This window comes from Lissotriton helveticus, chromosome 10 (assembly GCF_964261635.1).
Source record: "Lissotriton helveticus chromosome 10, aLisHel1.1, whole genome shotgun sequence".
In the NCBI taxonomy this organism is placed as follows: Eukaryota; Metazoa; Chordata; class Amphibia; order Caudata; family Salamandridae; genus Lissotriton; species Lissotriton helveticus.
Window position 1 is genome coordinate 978,962,529 of NC_136071.1, and position 21,692 is coordinate 978,984,220.

Sequence of the window (21,692 nt, forward strand, 5' to 3'; positions counted from 1 at the left end):
GGTGTAATCCCTTGAGTCGGGATGTTGTAGTCTCCAGGAGTCTTTGAGATTACATTTTGAGCACATTTTTTGTAGGATTTTGTAGGACTTAGGAGGATGGTAATTACAGGTGGATTGGTGGTCTAGGATAGTGGCAACCGGTAAATTAAAATCCCCGTCTACAATGGTGAGGTTATTTGAAGGCAGGCATCCTATGTTGTCAGATATTTTGTTCTAGATGGGTGTATCATCATTATTAGGGCCATATATATTGACTCTGTGGAACAGGAAATCCCCTGTGTGTAAGCTGGTTATGATTCAGCTGCCATCTTCATCCACAGATCAGGACTCAAGTTTAATGTAGTATCATTTAGATATTAGAACGATAACGCCATGTTTTTTGTGTATTGCAGGGGAAAACGGACCGCAGATATCCAATTGCTTTTGAGAGACCAAGCTTCTTTATCATGGATTCTCATTTCTTGGAGGAGTATAATATCTCCTTAGAGGTAGTCCATTATTTTACATTTCTTGACTAGATCATTCAATCCTTTGACCTTGAAGGAGACTGTTAAGAATGTCAGGAAGCGTTGGATTAGCCATAAATCTGGTTCGGGTTTTAATCAGTCAGAGCATTAAGTGTATTAGGGTGTCCTGATTGTGTTACTAGGACAGTAATCGTGGATGCAAAATCGGTATGACCTTCTGATTTGGTCAATGGTGGGGTAAATCAACATTAGTGAAGAGACATTGTTTAGTGAACAGAATATATACATACCATCATTAAGGAGCACAGAGGGAACAGAAGAAACACAGGGTCGCCCTCCACTTAAAAGTCATCCAAACAACGTGACCCGGTTTCTAAGGCAATTTTTAATCCAAACGTGTGCTAAGTATTGCAGTTTTCTACATAACAAACACTCCCCTTCTTTATTTATTTGGAGGTAGTGTGCCACACGCTTTACTGCCTTTCATAAAAAGCCTCCATCCCAATTATGACAGTCTAGATGAACAATAAAGATGACTGACGTATATAATGTACAAATTCCAAATACATTCAGTTCCCAACATACGTGTTGTGAAAATAGTGCAAGGGCAAAATGACCCCTCACAGGCGCACCACCAACGGGATACCTGGCAGGTACTCACCAGATAAGCCCATTTTTCTCATCATCGGCGGTCATTTTGCCCAAAAGAAAAAAGTGACAAAGAATCTCACTTCACGTTGTGACAAAAAAGTGTTTAAAATTGATAGGTGCACTCGTCTCGCAACCACTTTATTTTTCACTTAGTGAAACCTATCAAACTAAAAAGCAAGGCAGGCTGCTATTCATGCACACCATTACCAAATGCCAACATGTTTCATTCCCCGGAACATTTTAGCAAAATTATTCAGGGCCAGACTTTTAGCCACAGCACCAAAGTTGGGCACACCATTCATGTAGACTTCAATTAGCCACAGTGTCTCCTACCGGCTATGAGGTGCGATTAAAAGGAAAAGGCTCCTCATGCGAGTCCTCCTCTCTGATTCAGCCTTCGGTCGTTGCGTGAATCAACCGGGGCCTCATGGAGCGTGTTGTCAGAGACAACACGCTCTGTGAGGCCTTCTTTCTTTAGGATGCCGGTGGTGAGAGATTTTCTGGAAGGCTTAAAGAAGGTATACCCTCCAGTCAGATCACCTTCTTCGCCTTGGGAACTTAATGTGGTATTGACTAACCCCTTCCATGCTCATGACGAGCTCAGCTCGTCATGGCATATACCTCTCAGGTGCTCATGATGAGCTGAGCTCGTCATGACCACACCCGTTTTTATTGTTGTCCAGTACAGCAGGGGAAACTCTCTAGCAGCGATGAGGCTAAGTTAATGGGTGCTCCTTTTGAGCCTATCTACAAAGCTTCCTTACAGCATTTAACTTGCAAGGTTGCATTTCTGGTAGCCATTACTTCTGCTCGCAGAGTGAGCGAGATCCAGGCACTGTGTTGTAAGGAACTTTTCACGGTGTTTCATGCTAATAGAGTAGTACTCAGAACACACCCTGCTTTTCTATCCAAGGTTGTTTCAGACTTTCACATTAATCAATCTATAACTTTGCCGACCTTTTTTCCAAATCCTACGAATCCTCCAGAAAGATCTCTCCATTCTTTAGATCTGAAGAGGGTTCTCAAGTTTTATTTGGACAGGACAAAGACATTGAGGAAGTCGGACCGTTTGTTTGTGAACTATGGTCCTATTAACACGGGGTCTGCAGCATCCAAAAGGTCTATATCTAGATGGATTGAAGTTAGTATAAGCTTGCTACTCTATTCAGTGCTTATGACTATTGATGAGTATCCCCTGGAAGAGAAGGATTAGTTACTTACCTGTAATCCTAGTTCTCTTCCAGGGGTATACTCATCAAAGTCATAAGCACCCTCCCGCCTCCCCGGGCGAGCAGTAGCATTGTGTTTAGATATGTTATTATTGCATTCTGTATGCAGGTTCCTGCAAATTTCCTATACCGTACAAAAGAACTGACCTAACTGTCACCTGTGGGGCATGATGGGAGCAGGGTTCTCCTGGAGGCCTTAAAGGCAAAGTGTTCAGATTCTCTGAGGCCTTAAAGGCGAGGTGACATTCTCCTTTTCTGTACAGGGATGTTATTTATTTATGCAGCCTACTTAGGCTAAATGCCTTTTATTACCTTTTCTTTGATGAAAATAAAAGTTTGTTTTCTGTGGAATGCATTTAAGGTTCAGATCCTTTTCTTGCATTTGATTGTATTGATTATTTTCAGTCTGCAGAAGACATGTAATTATGGCTTTATTAGCCTATTGATTATGGATAGGGCTGCATATTATTAGTTATACATGTATATCTGTATCATTATTTTAGTACTATGTACTATTTTTATATATTTTACACATATATATGTATTAGTCTATATGTTCCGAGTTCCCGCTTATGGGCGAAGATAATTCAGTGCTGATGACTATTGATGAGTATCCCCTGGAAGAGAATTTATAGTACCCCTTTAGCAGGCCTTACAGCATCAAGGCAGGGTGCATTATATTACATGTGAGGACATATCTGCATGAGCAGATATGCCCCCGTGATGTTCAAGTCGATTCTTGGACATTGACAGTGAACAGGGAAGCCGCCTTGAATGTATGTACTGGGCACTGGTGTTTAGGAGTTCCCCAGCTACATGATGGCTTCACTGAAACCAAAGATGTTTGGTATCAAACATCTTGTATTAATAAACCCACACTGATTCCAGTGATGGCTGTATTAATACATGCACCCAGAAGGCACCTTAACCACATGCGTGCGGGCGGAATTCCGCTCGTACGCGGAGATTTTTAAAAGCGCATGTTGCGTGACGAGCTGGGCTCGTCATCAGCGTAGCAGTAGGCTACCTCATGACGAGCCCAGCTCGTCATCAGCGAGGAAGGGGTTAAAGGTACCCCCTGAAAACCTACTAACCTCTCTCGTGCTGGCTGACTGGTCTAGATCAGCCTGCCACCATAAACAGGTTTCTGAACCTCTGCAGGTGAAAGCACAAGCTCTCCGGGAGTGGAAATAATGCCTGCTCTGGCAGGATGGCTAATAATCAGCATATCAAGGCAGGAGGCTTCACAGACCTCTGCCGCCTTTGATATGGGACTCCTCCTACCCCAGACCTGGGAGATGCCGCCCCCCTGCCCTGAGGCCTATTTGGCAGCAGGACAGGCGGGAAAATGAGCTAGTCATGAGGTGTGCTCACCATCAGACCAGTTCCACCCCTAAGGTGTGCTACCTGAAATGAACACAAAAAACAGAATTCCACCCTCTTGGTTTTTGGTGGAATTAGGTTCACTGGGTCAGGATTACGCCCACTTCCCAGAAGAAGTGGTCATATAGGGGGTGCACTCACCCTAAAGGTAGGTAGCCCATTGGCTACTACTTATCACTCTCCTTAACGCCCCTAAACTGAGTATTTAGGTAGCAGCCCTGATGCCAGGAACTCAGATTTGACGGGCCCAGAAAAAGAGGACAAAGAGCAGCGAAAACAAAAACTGAAGACTTGCTGAGGACATTTTGGCATCAAACCCTGTCTGCCTACACTAGTCTCAACAATCATAAAGAAACCAACTTGTCCAAGAACCTCGGTAAGCTGACAGCCTGGCACAAACTACCAGCAATCTCCCATTGGGTAGAAGAGCTACTTCCCTGCAGTCCGCAGGCACCAAAACACCATAGTCCGGTTTACCGTGCTGCCCCTCCCTGGTCATAGAGACACAGCAGCCAATGAGCAAGAGGTCACCATGCTCAGGAAGGTCAGATCTGTCTCCCAACCAAGAGAGAAGACTTCAGGACCAACAGGAGTATGATACCCATGTTATCAGACTCCTTACAGCATTAAGCCTGGTTGAGTCCACACTAGACTGCCACGAGACCAAACTGACGTTGAGGGACGTCAGCAACGCAGAGACCCACTTCCAGAGTGGGCCAGCTGCCCTGAATTTTGCACCCTCAACTGGTGAGACCGACCACTGCAAGGTCCTCCAGCCCAGCTGACCCTGGCCTAGATCCTCAAGAACCGGCTGTGCTGCCCTGCTCCCAAGACTCTTGTGAAACAATCACCCTGTTGACATCTCCTGGACTAGCACACAAATACCCCTCCGCAGCCTGTTTGTAGATGGCTCTGCTCTCTCTATTGGTGTAGCTCGTAAGGCAACCAACCCAACCAGCACATCTGCACCCGGACACCACAGGGAAGGTAAATTCTAACTGTTTGAAGTACTTTGGACCTTACCCTCCAACCACCTTAAGTCTTGAGAGGACCCCCAGAAACCTATAGCATGTACCTGTCTACGGTAAATGTCTTTTTCTCTCTCTCATAGAATAGCATTACGTGTAAAGAAGCTTTCAAGTGAACATTTTACTTAAATGTGAAAGTCTATATTTTAAAAAGTACTTACTTGTTCACAAAGTTCTTCGTATCAAAGTTTATATAAAAATACACGTTATTTTTCTAAATTGGTCTCCGATTTATTATTGAGTGTGCCTCTCATTTATTGCCTCGGTGAGTACAACACATGCTTAGCACTACACTCTGATAAACCTAAACTGCTCACCCACACTGTCAAATAAGAGATTATTTAGTGTTATCATTTTTGCCATTGTAAACCAAACAGAGTTGCCTGAACTCTCTGCACAGTGTACCTCGTGTTGGTACACTATATAGAGTCAGCTTCCTACACCCTTTATAGTACGACAGGTAAAAAGGGTGTTAGGGGGTGCCCCATATGGAAGGGATATGCTGATATGTAATCTGAAACATGAAAATTGAGGATCTGATGTCAATACAAAAATGAAATGATGTAGGTTGTGATGTGCTTGGAGATTTATACCTTGTGAGCCAATTTAGATCTCAGAAAGTTGCAATCGTCTCCTTTGCGCTCAATACAGGGCAAAAATTACAGTATGCAAACATTTACGTAATGGCACAGTAGATATGGCCTTGCTTCCCAGAGGAGGTGGAACCCTCAGACGTTGCTGTCGCTCCTATCTCTAGCGGAAACGGGCGGACTGATTTCACATAGCTAAGGGACGCTAAGAGAAGACTTGCCAAGAATAATACCAAAAGCCTGCGCCAGGTCGGAGGAAACCTTGGGGAAACCCTATCCACCTAGAAGTGGGAAAATGTCCATGCTGGTGTGCAGACAGTCAGCTCAAAAGCAGGGTTTGAAATGGTTCAATATAAATATACAATATAATTATCTCTCACCTAAAACCTCACATCATATTTATAATACAGGGACAAACAGATGTGTTTTGTGTGGAAGCCACGAGGCAGATTTTATGCATGTAGTGTAGAATTGCTCGTCTCTGGCACAATACTGGTCGGGTATATTAGAGAGCCTCAATAGGGCCACTGGGTGAGACCTGCAAGCCACATCCCATATAGTTCTGTTGGGCCTTATACCAACCCTGGACAACAAGAAACTGAGCTGAAAGTTTCATTTACTGGGTTTCCTGCTTGCAAAATGCAGCACTGCAATAAAATGGCTGGTGCCACCACCTCAAGATACTGAGATTGGCACAGAGATCTGTCCGAATGGGCAGGGGCAGATGAAACACGTAAGGCAAGATGAAAAAGTAGAAGATGATCTGACTGCGTGAACAGCAATGTTGGCTGACTTGCATGAACAACTCAGGACCTGGTGTGAATGATGAGGAGATGACGAGCGTGGAACTTGTGCCTTAATCTAGCGTGACTTACACTAATGGGGAGGCAGAGAATGTCGGCCAATTGGAGGAAATGCTGGAGTTCAGCACAGCAGGGACTGGAGAATGGAAGTGCATACAAACTAGTTTAGGATTGCAGCTCTCCTATTGTGGGGGACTGAGTAAATTAATCAATCAATCAATCAGGATTTGTAAAATGCGGCAAATCACCCATGAGGGTCTCACGGCGCTGGAGTTGCTAGCTGCTTAGCGGATAAAGCAGTGAAAAACGAGGCTAAAGCAGAAGAAAGCACTCAGAAAAATGGGGGGGAAGGAAGGAGAGAAGTGAAAAAAAGGACTCAGAAATCAGGGAGGAAGCAGGGCCGTGCAGCAACACGGGAGAGCTAGGCTGCTGCAGCCTCCATTAAGTTGGTCCTGGGAGGGAGGGGCTAGACGGGAGGCAGCAAAACGGCCAGCAAATGAGGGAAAAAACAAGAAGCAGCGAAAATGAGGGAAAAGCAGGAGGAAACACTCTGAAAAACAGGAGGGGAGGAAGGAGAAAGCAGTAAAAATCAGAGCAAAAGCAGAAAAAGCACTCAGAAAAACGGGGATGAAGAAGGGTGGAGCAGCAGCACAGGAGAGTTAGGCCTTGGTGGGACCACAGGGCCCGGAATATCCGTTATACATCATCAACAATGGGTACCCTTTTTAAACTTTATTAGAGGAAGATGGGGGGTGGAGGGGTGAGAATTAGGAACCTGTTATTTTTGTTGGGTTTATATACCAGAGCGGATTTACAGTGATAAATAATTCAACACTGCAATTTTCAATAAATGTTTTGATTAGTATGCAAATAGACACCCTACTATACCTGGGGACTAGCAGTCAGGGGAAAATACTAGTGTTTAAGAGCTCTATTCTTGGGGAACTATATTATAGGTATCTATAGGTGTAGGCACTTATGAATTATCACATGACTGGCGTTGCAGCACAAGAGTTTATTTTTTTTGTAAAATATATTCGTATTTAAAGTGACACAATTTACAGAGATGTATATATCCAAACAAAGTAGGAACCTTTAAAGCACGTAACATATTACAGCCCAAAAAAAGGTCGCATCATTTATAAGAGACTCAATTCAAATCATAAGATACTCTCAGTCATAGAAAAACTGCAAAACAAATATCCTCAAAAACGCTTGATCAAAAGGATCATTTGGAGCTGCTTGTGAAATGTCATCACATTTTCAGACATTATGGTCTTAAGCAATTCATTCAAAACTGAATTACCAAATCATGCAGAGTACAAATACATATCAGCAGCCATATCCCAATGCAAAATATTTTAAGCTGAGAGGTTTTCGTTCAGCAGTATACATTTTATTGATTATTCAAACCCGCCACTGCCCAATGTGAGTCATTTTGCATCCACAAAGACCATGACAAAGTACTTGGAAAAGAAATAGAATGCATGGATGTGATCTTATGAATGAACAGTTCTGCATGTTTATGAAAGACTACGTTTAGTTACACAATCAGGTACTTAAGCTTTTAGAAACGACTGCACGTATGAGATATAAGAGCCTTTTTATGCATTGAAAAGTGTGGGGAACAGAGAATCAGTGAGAGTCTTATCATTAAGTGCACAGTATGCAGTGGAGATAGTCGGAAATAAGAACTCATTGTCATTTCAAAATCCGTATGACATCAATAGCGTTTTCAAAAACATCTCTTGGACTTAATACATGTCTCCAATTCCTGGACACAAGCTGTATGCAATGATTGGTATTTCATTTTGACACTTCTCCCATATAAAAAGGCTGTTACCTTATCCTTATCTTGATCCTTTGGCTTCTTTTTCTTTTTGCTTCCATCCTAAATGTAACAGAATAAAGTGTGGGCTTAGGCATTTGGCATAAAGCGCATGAAAATATATATTTTTTAAATTGTGAAGGTTCTATAAACCCACGTAGCAGAGATTGGTTCTACACATGAACAAATTTAACATATTTTCTTAACCAAGGTTAATCGCATCCCAATGAGAATCTTTTGGTTGCCATTATCTGAAATTATGCCTGCTTTTCCCTAAGGTCGCTTCACGTCGCCTTTCCTGCCACAATTATACCTTTCTATACCCTTGTCAAACAAGTAGCAGTTACTGGTGACTGTTTTGAAAAGGTTCCAGAGAAGATCATTATTCGCTACCAACTGTTGCCATTTGCTTACAGTTGGAAGGTGTCCCTAAAGTCAGACTCCGTTCCAACAAACTTACAGTAAGAGTTAATGGTTTAAAGACCATGTAGTTTATTTAATTTCACTAATTTAACCATATCAAACTTTCCTTACCCAGTCAAAGTTCTGCAGTGCATGGACAAGTAGATATTTTATTAAATTCCACACCCCTGAATGCAAGTAAACCTGCAATAAAGGATACACACATTCTTAGTAAGGAATTAAAGTGTATCCACAGTGTATCAAGTCCATAAATGAAGAAAGAATGTATGTACCCTTACCTCAAAAAGTGTAAGGGAAAGAATGTATGAGTAATTATTGTTCTGAATCATTCAGTTTCACAATGCCAATCCAAAAAAAACATAAGGGTGACATTAAAGACAAAGGCTGGATATACGTAACACATGCAAGGTATGTGTGTTTGATAAAGGAGAGCACAGTGAGCGTGGGACCAAGGGGAACCCATCCATCTACAGTAAAACCGTCATGGGTTTTAACAATCACAAGTTTTGCTGCGGAAAAGAATACACCATCCAGAGGAGAGTGCCGCAAAAGCCAGGATGCGAGGTGGAGTTTAGCATGCAAGGTACATAACAGATACAGAAACCTGGGACACAGATACGCCTGAGGATATTCTGTGTGCAGCGCTCAGATGGAACCGCAATCAGAAAAGCCAGTGTGAGCTGTGCGCATGATGGAGCAACACACGCTAAACACTAGCTTTACACTTTAATTCATTACTAAGAATGCGTATATCCTTTATTGTAGATGGCTACTTGCATTGTCCTGATGAAGATTCCGTCAAAGTTGTACTTTTTGGGCCGAAATGTCAGCTTGTTGTTTAGTTGACAGTGCAGTCAAGGAACATGATAAATTCTTAGTTAAAAATTATTTCCTGAACGCCGTTCACTATTGGATTACTCAGAGAACAGGATGAAGGCATTCATAAACGAAAGTAAATTCTGAAAGCAAGTTCTCTTGACAGATTTTTCTAGGTTGGCACTTGAGAACTCTTCCACAGAGACAGAAATCTAAAATTGCAATCCCAGTTATGTACCTATGTACTTTGTTGTTGAGACAGGTTTGGGCTAGGATTGCTTGTTAATGCCAGAATTTTGTTTTTGTGGAGTTAAGCTTCAGGTAGGTACTGAGCACACAGGCCTAAATGACTTGCAGGCTTGATTTTGAGCCACTGGACCTCTAGAGCAGATGTGACCTGTCTCAACAACATGAACCTGGATGATTTCAGCTTCAGCTTCGACCCAAAGATTCATCCTGGTCACGGATTTCCCCCTCAAGGATAACATCGCAAAGAACACTCAGACAGCCAAGTTCTCGCTATCAAAGAAAATTAAACCTTTTCTCCGAGAACTTTACTTTAGAACTGACCATGTACAAAGCTCCACTGTCTTTCGGCTAGGTTTCTGCTTTGCGCACTTATTAGTCTACATACGTAAATCACTGGGATTGCAATTTTAGACTTCTATCTCTGTGGAAGCGTCCTTAAGTGGCAACCTAAAAAAATCTGTCAAGAGAAGGAAATTATTTTTAACAAAGGCTTTATCATTTTGCTTGACTGCACTGTCAGCTAAACAACAAGCTGACATTTCGGCCCAAAAAGTACAACTTTAACGGAATCTTCATCAGGTCAATGCACGTAGCCATCTACAATAAAGGATATATGCATTCTTAGTAATGAATTAAAGTGTAAAGCCAGTGTTTTGCGTGTGTTGCTCCATCATGCGCACCGCTCACACTGGCTTTTCTGATCGCGCTTCCTTCCGAGCGTAGCACACAGGATATTCTCAGGCGTATCTTTGTCCCAGATTGCTGTATCTGTTATGCACCTTGCATGCTAATCTCCACCTCGCAGCCTGGCTTTTGTGTTACTCTCCTCTGGATGGTGTATTCTTTTCCGCAGCAACACTTGTGATTGTTAAAAGCCATGATAGTTTTACTGTAGATGGATGGGTTCCCCCAGGTCCCACGCTCACTGTCCTTTCCTTTATCACACACACACCTTGCATGTTACGTATGTGCAGCCTTTGCCTTTAATGTCATCCTTATGTTTTTTTTAGATTGGCATTGTGAAACTGAATGACTTAGCGTAGTAGGTCGGCTACGCCACTTGTCGGAGCACCCTAACCTCAACACAACAACCTCAAAAACTTTTGTAGAACTCTTTCTTTAAGCTACAGCTGTGCACTCAGCCAATTTTGTTTTAGAATATGGGGAGGTGTCAGGCCAGTGGCATCACCCAGTGCCTCAAACCATTCCATGTCCTGGGGCTGCGGGATTTCTAGAGGATCCTGCTCCCCTTCCCAATCCTCTTCGTCTAAACTCGTCTAAACTCCAACCTTCAGAAAGGGGCTGTTTAGACAGTATGAAGCAGACAGCTCTGTTGGCGCCGGCTTCGGTGGACGCCAGACCAAATCTGTATCATCTGGAATAAGGATGTGGGAGGTGCCACCTGTGGGCGCCACATACCTCGGCATCTGACGCGGCACCGGGACAGGTTGCTGTGGAGGTGTGACCTGCGCCGATCCAGACCCAGGAACATGTCCAACATGAGGCCGTGGCGCCGCAGGCACAGAATCTCCTTCACCTGGGCCGGCATGGTCAGGCTGCTCAAACATGGCCCACAAGGCGTTGTAAAACTTTTTGAGTTGGGCGGGGGTCACTCCTGGCCCCGGAAAGTGGAGGACGCAGAGTTGACCCAGGAGTCTGCTCTGCGGAACAGGGCCTAAAATGCTGGTGCTCCTCTGTCTTGCCGCGTGGCGAAGTCGAAGCACGCTTTGACTTCTTGTGGTGCCTCTTTCCAGAAGACTTTGAGCCTCTGGAGCAATGCATGGACCTTCCCCGAGACCGAGACCGATGAGGCGACCTAGCGCTGCGTTCTGGGCCACAAGCAGCTGCAAGGACCGCTCCCTCAAAGCCTTCTTTGCCATGGACCAGCAATCAGAGCACAACTAACTGTTGTGGTCGCGCTCTAGGCACCAAATACACACGAGGTGGGAGTTTGTTACTGACATGTAGTGGTGACAGGCGCTGCACTGCTTAAACCCTGAAGTCTTCCTACTGGACATCCTAACACACCATATGGAGTGGACAAAAAGTTGAAAAAAAGTTGTAAAAAAGTGAGGGGGGTAGCTCTCTTCAACGGATTGGAGCCAGCTGGCGCAGAAAAAGAACTGCGGAGGAAGACTCTGTTTGAGTTGTACTTTTGGGGTCAAACGTTGATGTGTTGTTCAATTGACTTCATAATACTAAGTGCCATTTGTTGGACCCTGAATACAGGGATGCATCATTTTTTGAAACTGTGCACCTATAAGTCAACAGTATATGCTTTTTATCTCACAGTGCACTCTTTTTTCACTGCATTTCTCATTAGTCACTACACTGCGCCATTCACCAAGAGCACCTACGCTTGTGTTTCACACTGCTTGGTGAAATATTTGAATAACTGTGCTATATACTTTTTATATGTTTACATTTTGCACAGGATTGTGCAGAACAAGATACATAGGCAATCAATAAACCGATTGTCCATGCCAAATCAAACTCATGACCACAAGTACCTATCTTTGTCTAGGAAGCACAGGCTCAAGCTTTCCCCAAGGGAACCATTGTTTTTGTTGACATATCCGCTACTGCTAAGCGGATGCACTGTAACTCTAACTTAATTTAGACAAGATTGAGGCCATCGTCTTTGGCAACCATGCCTCTCTCTGGACAAATGAGTTATGTTATGTTATGTTATGTTATATGGATATTTATTGCGCGCACAGTTACTCGTGAGTATCCCGGCGCGAAGCATAACCACAGAGAAGTCGAGAGCTGAACAGCAGAACATAACAACTTTAATAGGCTACATTAAAAAGATGAGTCTTAAGAAGCTTCTTAAAGCAGCCAAGGTCTCTGGTGTCCCTGAGAGTAAATGGGAGGGAATTCCAGAGGGCAGCGGCTTTAACCGAAAAGGATTGACCGCCCAATCTGGTTCGCCGGAAGCGGGGACTACCATCCGGCGTTGGGAGGTCGACCTAAGATGGCGACTTGGGACATGAAAAGTCACTCTTTTCCTGAGATAGGCAGGGCCAGTATCATGAAGGGCTCGATGCGTGAGTACCAGGGCCTTGAATTGAACTCTTTGGGCCACCGGCAGCCAGTGAAGATTGGCTAAATGCGATCTTATGCTATTTCGTCTAGAGATACCCAACAAGAGTCTCGCAGCCGCATTCTGGATAAGCTGCAATTTGTTTACCAGAAAGGAGGGGGAACCCAGATACAACGCGTTAGCATAATCCAGGCGGGACAGTATGAGGGCTCTAGCGACCGTTTCTTTAGCTGGCTGGGGTAAAAGAGGGAAAAATCTACTCAAAGATCTGAGGGTCCCGAAGCAGGCACCCGTCAGACGCTTGATCTGCTCTGCGAACCTCAAGTGATGGCCTATGGACATTCCCCACACACCTTCTAGATCCGTGTGCAATATTGCAGTCACTATTGACTCCACCTAATGTTTCAAGACCTAAATCAACGAATAAGATAACGGTGTCATCCTAGGATGCTGCACAATCTCATGAAAAAGGCTAATCACAAGTAAAAGTGTTATCAAACTAGATCTTTAGGGCCAAGTAACCAAAAATTTCAGTAGGAGAAGAAGAATATGGTAATGTAACGGACTGTACAAAAGGAAGCACTGAATTCAGTCTGGTAGAGGCCCAACTGTAAGAAAGAGCAGGGGTTATAAGATAGAATAATTGAGTCTGCAGTTTTTTTTCTGGATAGCAAGCCGAAATGGGGTTGTACAAATCGCAGTAGGCATAGTTACAATAAATGACTGAAATACTGACGATTCCTCTCAAAACCTCATAGGCCTCCTGGGATCAACTCACTAGTTAATTGTCAGCTGTAACTGTGAAGACAAACATGTGGGTGGCATTATTATTATTCCCAAAAGTTTAAGTGCCATATGATGCACACTGACCAGTATTGCTTTCCAATGCATAATCCTTTACATTTCTGTTAGTTAACTAAAATAAGACTAAAAGTCAATTTACCACCACCCTGGTGATAGTTACTCCTTCTTGGAAGACTGTATGGATTTTTCTGCTACTCAGTTGATTTTGGATTTTAACGTCTTTCCTGGGGGCTTGCATTATGGGGTGACCAGAAGGACAGCATGGTAATGCTCATTTCATTTTCTTCCGGAATAACAATGTTCTGCAACATTGCTGAAACCCCACCATATTATAGGCACTATTCTTGATCTCATCATCTCCAAAGACTTTCAAGTACCTATCAATGATCCTTTCCCTGTAAACCGGTCTGATCAACATCTGACCACACGCACATTATACACCAACCTTTGACCAACCTAAAAAGGAGACTTCATGTTTTTGTGGAAGATTAAAAACAGATAGTGACAATCTCAATCACCAGCAATTCACAGCAGAGGAGTGCGAAAGTAGTGATAAAAAACGTTTTTGGGCCAAGCACGCAAAATTAAATCCTTACTTGATATCTTACATGTTCTCTTTAAGTCTCTAGTCCATTTTGAAGACTTCTTCTTGGCTCATCATGAACAACATTTATGTACAAGTGTATACATGTGTGGTGAATGGTGGTGGGCTCTCGATTTTGGCAATATAAAAGCTTTTATTTTTGTGTAGGTCGCATGTGTATAGGAGTGTAAACTTACATCATTCCTTGCTTGCTTGCAGCCCTGAGGAAGCCTATGGCTAGACATAACACGTTGGCAGTGCCTGTCTGTAATCTTTGAGGAAGAACAGAATAAAAAAAGAAAACTACAAGCAAGGACCGACTCATCTTGTTTTCTTTACTTCTTTGAATAACTCTCTGCTCTCATACTATAGCTTTTGTTGCCTCTCATTGGATGTCATAAAATGATTTGACATGAATACTTCATCCAGTAGTCATTGAACCAAACTGAAGCAGAACGTTTTGGTCAATGTAATGAATAATAAACAGAACCTCAATGACAAACAACTACACTTATTCGTAGAATAAGGGACCACAACCTTCACAACTGAAAAAAATGAGGACTAACAGAAACTGCCATATGCCAGCTTGTAAATGGATTTCCTTTGGGATAGACACATCGTAACAGATGGTTTGTTAGCTTCTCCTAGAACCTTTTTGCATTCCTGAAGAAAATGAATCTGAAAAGTTCAAAGAAACAGGCGGTGATTCAACAGCCCCTCTTTAGTTCTAGTTACAATACATGTTTTGTAAGGAATTCCACAAGTACATAGCAGGTCCAAGAAACGAAGAAATATATGGGGTTATCCCAAGTTGGGGTTACGACTGTCACGGTTGCCTTTGATGTCTTGAATTCGTTGGATGCTTCGGTACAGGAGGGGAAAAGTATGCAAATATATAGAAAATCCCCACAGCAGTTTACTGAAAGTGTATCTTCTTCCAAGCACTTGAAGGCATATCAGATGATAATCTACTGTGACCAGAATCTATTAAACTCTGCAGACCCGCCCTCACCGCAAGGACATTTTCAATACTCTCTTTTACATCCTACTCAGATTAAGCTTAAATATTTTGTAATGTTTACAACTCTTAACAGGTAATACCTTTCATTGTAAAACTTAGCAGTTAACTATTATATAATTAGCAAGCAGTATTAATGTAGCTGATTGAGTTGCCCTATTGTGCTTAACTAGGACATTGGCAGATAAACAGGGATGGCCAAGCTCAAGTGCTGCAAGTTAATAGATACTGAGATGAAAAACCGGTCTCCAAACCCACACCTTTATCCAACATCAATTTTCAACCAGGTATTATCAAAATGAGTAAATATCACAGGGACAATGATTAATACTGCACCTTGCAGTCAGATTCTATTTCAGACGTAACACTTTCAGAGGATTTTCTGGAAGAATGATGCTTCTTTTTCTTCGTCTTTTTCATATGTTTCTTTTTGTCCTGTTTGCAGATTGAAGGAAACAATAAAAGATTAGTTACTGAAAATGGAGTTACTTTCACACAGGTAAATCTGAATGTTTTAATCAGAAAGGTGTGAAACAAACAGTTCCATGTAAAGTAATTTCTTTCAATCGACACTGATGGGTTTGTTACAAATGACAGTGACAGAAATGGTAAATGATGTTTTACTCGTCTCAATTTGAATAGTGATTTTCATCTTAATCAGATCGTGCCACCTTATTAAGCACACAATGCTATAAAGGCAGTTAATGCTACAGGATTTAGGGATTTCAGAAACCACTTTGCATGAGTGTTTTTAACCTTTTCAGAGCATTTACTATTTTGAATCACACTGTTCTAATGGGCGGAGCCAGAAACTCCCGGTCTGCCAGAGATTTTTTGCTCCAAACTGCACGCTTCAAGAAAAAAAGAACGTACAATCGGGCTTTCTCCGGAGCCGCACAAAGAATATGGAAGTCGCTCCCACCCGCCATCAGGAAAATACCGTCTCTAGCCCACTTCAAAAAGGAGACCAAAACTTTCCTACTGAGCAAATTCCTCTCCTAATGCTCATCCTCCAGGCTATTGAGAATGCTTTCTAGCTTATTGTATCTTTCTGTTCCTATCCCAATAGGCAGTCCCATATTTTTATTTTATATGTACTGTATCCTACTATGTGCTCCCTATCCTTTCCACTCCCCCTCCCTTTTTTTGTCCTGTTAGCCCACCCGATAATACTGTAAAGCGCTCTGATACACTCACGGGTCTGGTTTGCGCTCTATAAAACACCAAATAAATAAATAAATAAATAAGCAGAGCATTTGTGTGGGAGGTGTTTGAGACTAGAATGGTGCGTCCGCTAAGTTAAGTCCTTTCCTTGGATGTGACCATGTTGTAGCAACGGGTTGGGAGACCCGAGCAGCTGCTCATATTTTCAGTGATCTGCCAAGGATTTTCTTTAAAAACCAAAAATAACATTTTGCAATGCATAATAATACTAACCCTAGAACTCCTGCTTGAGGTAAAAAACCTACTTGTGGAGGACAAACGAAGCAAGTATTTACACAAGGGATTTAAGGAAAGTTGTCAAGAAATAAACCTAGGAGGCAAATGCATACTTTACATAATACAGAGAAAGTGGCAGGGGCAACTGGATGATAACCAGGCACGAACGATGAAAGCGAACACTGTGACCCATTCTACGTAAAACAAAGAGGGGTGGAACCGGGAGCCGATATTTAAGCAAGTCCCGCACATGTGGCTCCGAGGAGTAACGTGTTAACTAAGGGGAGTGCAGTTCCTAAAGTGAGGATGAAAGGGAAAGGGTAAGAGGAAAAGATAAATCTTTTGTCATGTTGCCCTCACACACCCCGAGAGGTGTCATGCTTCATCATTGGGCCTTGCTCCTCGTCGGGACGGCGCTGCAATGCCAGACGGGCTCACAGTAAATGGGGCTCTTTCTCGGAGATCTTTTTAGAAGAAGCCATTGGGAGCGTGTGGGTGAGGGGGCAGTGGAGGTAATTTGTGCACGTGAGGTGTGATCTAAAATAGGTCAGGGTCAGTCCTATTCTCAATAAATGTTAATGGTTAAGGTAGATCCTGCCTAAATAAAAATGAAAGGGACGCCCTGTGGGAATGTGATGTTCCTAGCGGGCAGTCTTTAAGGTGGGGACGACATGTTTTGTCTTTCCCATTCTACGTAAATCATCTCCCACTGTAATGCTAGACCCAATGTAGGAAGCTGGCTTTCCATATAGTGCACCAAAACGAGGTTCACTCTGTAGAGTCTCCAGGCAACGCTTACTGGTTTACATAGAAGTTACAAACCCAAATGCTTTTTTTTGTGGTAGTGTGGGCTGAGGGGGAGCGCTAAGCATTTTTATACTCACAGAGGCCATATATGAGACACACACTCAAGAATAGATCGAAAACCAATTTAGAAAAATAATGCGTATTTTTATAAAACATTTCAACACCAAGAAATTCAGGATCAAGTCGGCACTTTTCAAGATATTGATTTTTACAGTTAAGTAAAATGTTCACTTAAATGCGTCTTTACACAGCATTGTGTTCCTATGGGGAAAAAAGGCATATACCGCATACAGTTACTTGCAAATGTTTTCCGGTGGTCCCCTTCACGAGTTAAGGGTGTAGTAGGCCAAGGTCCAAATAACCACCAGCAGTTAGTTTTTACCTGTCCTGGAGTGTCTAGTACACCAAAAGAGAAGAAAACGGGGGACCACCTAGAATCAGGCTGCAGAGGGGGGACTTGGGGACAAAGCCGGGAGCTCCCAACTGGGGTGGGGGGATAGGTTCCTGAGGACACTGGGAGGAAGGAGGCACTGTTGGCTCTCCGGAACCCTCATTGGAGTTCTCGATTGAAGAGCAGTTATGTCAGCTGGGCTTGTGCATCACTGGCACCTACGGTTGTGGGTCTCGCCTGTTGAGGGAACAAAATAAACAGGACAGCTATGCCACTTTCGAAGTGTTTCTCTGTGGTTCAGACGTCCGTCGACAGCTGCCCAGTCTTGGAGTCCGGATTGGACCACTCAGACAGGCTTTGGTTGCTGCAAGGGGTCCAGTACCAGCACCAGTATTGGTGCTGTGCAGCTCCGGTTGGTCCTGGCGTCTTGTCACTTGGGGGTGGGGGACTTTCTGTTTGGTGTCTACAAGCTGTAGGGGAGTAGTTACTCTACTCCAAGGAAGATTGTTGGTAATTTGCGGAGGGCTGGCCGACCACCGGGGTTCTTGGCAGATGGCCAGTGGCAGGACGAGTCGGTTTGTTGAGACTGTCAGGAGATGTGCAGGCAGGGTTTGGTGCCAAATTTCTGCAGCTGGTCCTCAGTTCCCACTTCATCGTGCTTTTTGTGTCCGTGGAATCTGAGCTCCTGGCATCAGGTGTGCCAACTAAATACTCAATTTAGGGGTGTTAAGGGGAGTATAAGGTAGTAGCGAATGGGCTACTTACCTTTGGGATGCCTACAGTCCTATATGACCACTTTCTATGGGCATAACCCACACCCAGTGTATCTAATTTCACCAAAAACCAAGTTGGTGGTAGCCTACCTTAGGGTGTTACTAGCCTGATAGTGAGCACGCCTCCTGATTAGCTCATTTTGCTGCCTGAAGTGGTTCCAAATGACGCCAGGGCAAGGGGGGGGGGGCATTCCCCTGTCTGGGGGAAGTGGGCTTGTATATCCTGTCTTGATATCCTGATTACTAGCCATCCTGCTTGGAGGCGGTGACAACACCTCCTCTAGCCGGAGGACGCATTGTTTCTGCGCTCAGAGAGCATGGGCTCTCACCTGCAGGGGATCAGAAACATATCTGTTGTTGCAGACTGCTCTACACAAGTCAGCCAGTACACTAGAGGACAGTAGGTTTTCAGGGGGCACCGTTAAGGTGCCCTCTGGGTGCCAGTTTTAATAAATGCGCTACTGTCATCAGTATGGATTTATTAAGACACAGTGTTTGATACTAAACACGATAGGTTTCAGTGAAGCCATCGTGTAGCTTGGTAGCTCATGAACCAGTGCTCAGTACATGTACTCAAGATAGTTTCCCTGTTAACATGCACTATCTAGCAATCGGACTAGACAGCACAGGGAGCTAATCTGCTCAAGCAGATACAATCTCACAAGTAATATAATGCACCTTGTCTTAGGGCTGCAGGCCTGCTGTAGGGGTGGCTTACATACACTTAATGCAGTGTCTGGGGACATGGCTCACAGGATGCAAGCAATATGTTTTCACTTTTGGTTGCACCATTTCACGCAGCTAACAATGGCATTTTGCATGAGTTTGGTGGTGGGCCCCTTAGGGTGGCACAATACATGTTGCAGCCCTTAGGGACCCTCTTTAGTACCCATACCAGGGTACAAGGAGTACCCTTTACTAGAGACTTACAGTTTACCTTGCATTAGGGAAAGAACATTGGCACTGTGAACCTGGTTAGTAGGCACCCAGTGCACTTTAGAGCTGGATCAAATACCAGACAAAAAATGGGGGTAACCATGTAAAGAATTAGGCAGACTTTCCTACACCCACCATCATGAAGAACCATAAAGACAGAACAGGATAATGTGATTGCTGTATTTAATCATACCACTTACCCTTATTTGAAAGACTACCAAATTCTAAGCCATTTTTTCAGGCAATGAAACAAAAACGTGTCTGATAGCTTGAATGATCCCCAGACACTCTTAGAAATTCCTCATAGACTAGCTGCCAATATCTGAGGCAGGGATGGAGAACCAGTCTTTGTTGCTGGATTAAGAGGTCAATTGAGATTTAGAATATGTAAGAAACTGAGACTGTAGACCCACAGAGGAGCAACAAGAGCCATTTGGTTTCTCTATTGCTTTCTGGAGAATATTGGGCATTAAGGGAATGAGAGGAAACCCATAAATTATTTCACTCCTCTATTCACAGAGAACAGTGATCTCCACAAATAACCTCCCCTCCTTTATCCAGTCTTTAGCAGAAGACAATATTCTATTCTCGCGTATGAAGAAGACATCATAATTATGTACCTTAATACAGTAGGCCTACAGAAGACACTGATGGTCTTTAGTGGTTAAAACGAAAATAAGCAATGAATGATTAACACATCTATAAGCAATTAAATTATTTGTTTTCCTCATAACAATATGGGATAAGGAAAAGAAAAAAAAGAGTTGCTCTATAAACGGTCAAAAGATGGACTTGGTCACATGTAGCTTATATCAGTGTCTCTAGAGGATACATCAACCAGGCCATCACATGGACAATTTTAAAGAAATGCCATCTCTGTATGTTTGTGTTTTGAAAAGCGCATGGCTACCAGAGGGCATCCCCTCACTAGTGAGTACTGTGCTGAAAATTAGGCCCCTAATAATTGATGGGGAAACAGCCATGTCTTGAGTTTCTTCCTAAAGCAAAGTTCATTTGCCAGTGTTCTGAGGCTCGGTGGAAGATCGTTCTACAACTTCGGTACTAAACGCGCATACAATCTTCCTCCCCATCTCATCCTTTTTACCCTGGTTGTACTGAGGAGAAGAAGATGCGAGGATCTCAGGAGTCTAGTTGGAGCATAAGTGGTTACCAACTCTCTGATCTTTACAGGACCCTTGTTATTTATGGTCCTATGAGCAATACAAAAGGATTTAATCTCAATCATTGCCTTGATTGGAAGCCAATGCAGCTGCTTGAGGGATTCTCTTGCAGAGACATAGCTAGAAACCTTTAAAAGGAGCCTTGCTGCCACATTTTGCAAGGTCTGAAGTCTCTTTATTATGTATTTGGGTGTGCAAAGATAAAGAGAGTTGCCGTAGTCCAGACGGGAAACTTTGAGGGATTCCTTAGATGCTGTGATCAATACCAGTATATTCCTGAGCATTCGAAGTAGTGAGAAGCAAAGGCCAGACAATTTATTTGCTTGGTTGTCCATTGCTAGCGAACTGTCCAACCAGATTCCCTAGTTTTTTATTACCAGTTTGGTATCGAGGAAGGGCGGCATGTCATCTGGCCAGCTACTCGGAGGTCTATGTATGGCTTGGTTTCCTAATAACATTAGTTAGGTCTTATCACCATTTAGCCTTAGGCGGCAATTTGACATCCAGCTTCGTAATTTATCTAAGCAGGGTGCCAATTGTTTATTTCCCAGATTAGGACCCTCTTTTAGAGAGACCTCCAACTGGGTGTCATCCGCATAGGAGATAGCCGACAAGTCAAAATATTACACTAAGGTGGCAGGCTGACACACATATATATTAAACAGCGTGGGGCTGAGTGACGATCCCTGAGGGACACCACAAATGGTTGGTAAGCTATCTGAGAGGCAGTCGTTGTCCATGACTTGGTAAGATCTGTTTTCCGGATACGAAGTGAGCCAATCTAATGCTTTGTCCTAAAGTCCCACTTCCCGAAGTCTGTCTCTTAAGATAGCGTGATCCGCGGTGTTGAATGCCGCACTAAGATCCAATAGTAAGCTAGCGGCTGAGCCTCCGTTAGCTAGTATAGCTTTGAGCTCCTCTGTGACCACCAGAAATGCAGCTTCCGTGCTATGTCCGATTGACATTTTTCTCTAGTAGTTTTCCTAGAAAAGGAAGTAATGAGATGGGTCGCAGGTTAGCAAAGATTGTTGAATCTAGCTGGGGTTTTTTCAATAGAGGTCTAGTTACTGCATGCTTCCAATGATTAGGAACCAAGCCCGCATCTAGTGAGTGATTAAGAAGCTCCATTAGTGAATGTAGTATAACCTCTACCACTTCGGATTAGATATATGGGGGTGCAAGATCTAATAGAGATCCAGATTTCGTTGCCTTTATTAGGTTTAGGATTGTATCTTCATCAAGCTTA

At 43.3% G+C, this 21,692-nt stretch overlaps 1 protein-coding gene across 3 annotated transcripts in view; it reads right to left on the minus strand.

The window, feature by feature from the left end:
• The window catches only part of FAM133B (family with sequence similarity 133 member B), a 160,899-nt gene that overhangs the window by 66,244 nt on the left and 72,963 nt on the right, over positions 1-21,692 (minus strand). For all 3 annotated transcript variants that reach the window (XM_078663653.1, XM_078663655.1, XM_078663654.1), the window contains 2 exons: positions 15,255-15,353; positions 7,995-8,042 (listed from right to left, as the gene is read on the minus strand). In XM_078663653.1, coding sequence (XP_078519779.1) covers positions 7,995-8,042; positions 15,255-15,353 — 147 coding nt within the window. The remainder of the gene's footprint in view (positions 1-7,994; positions 8,043-15,254; positions 15,354-21,692) is intronic.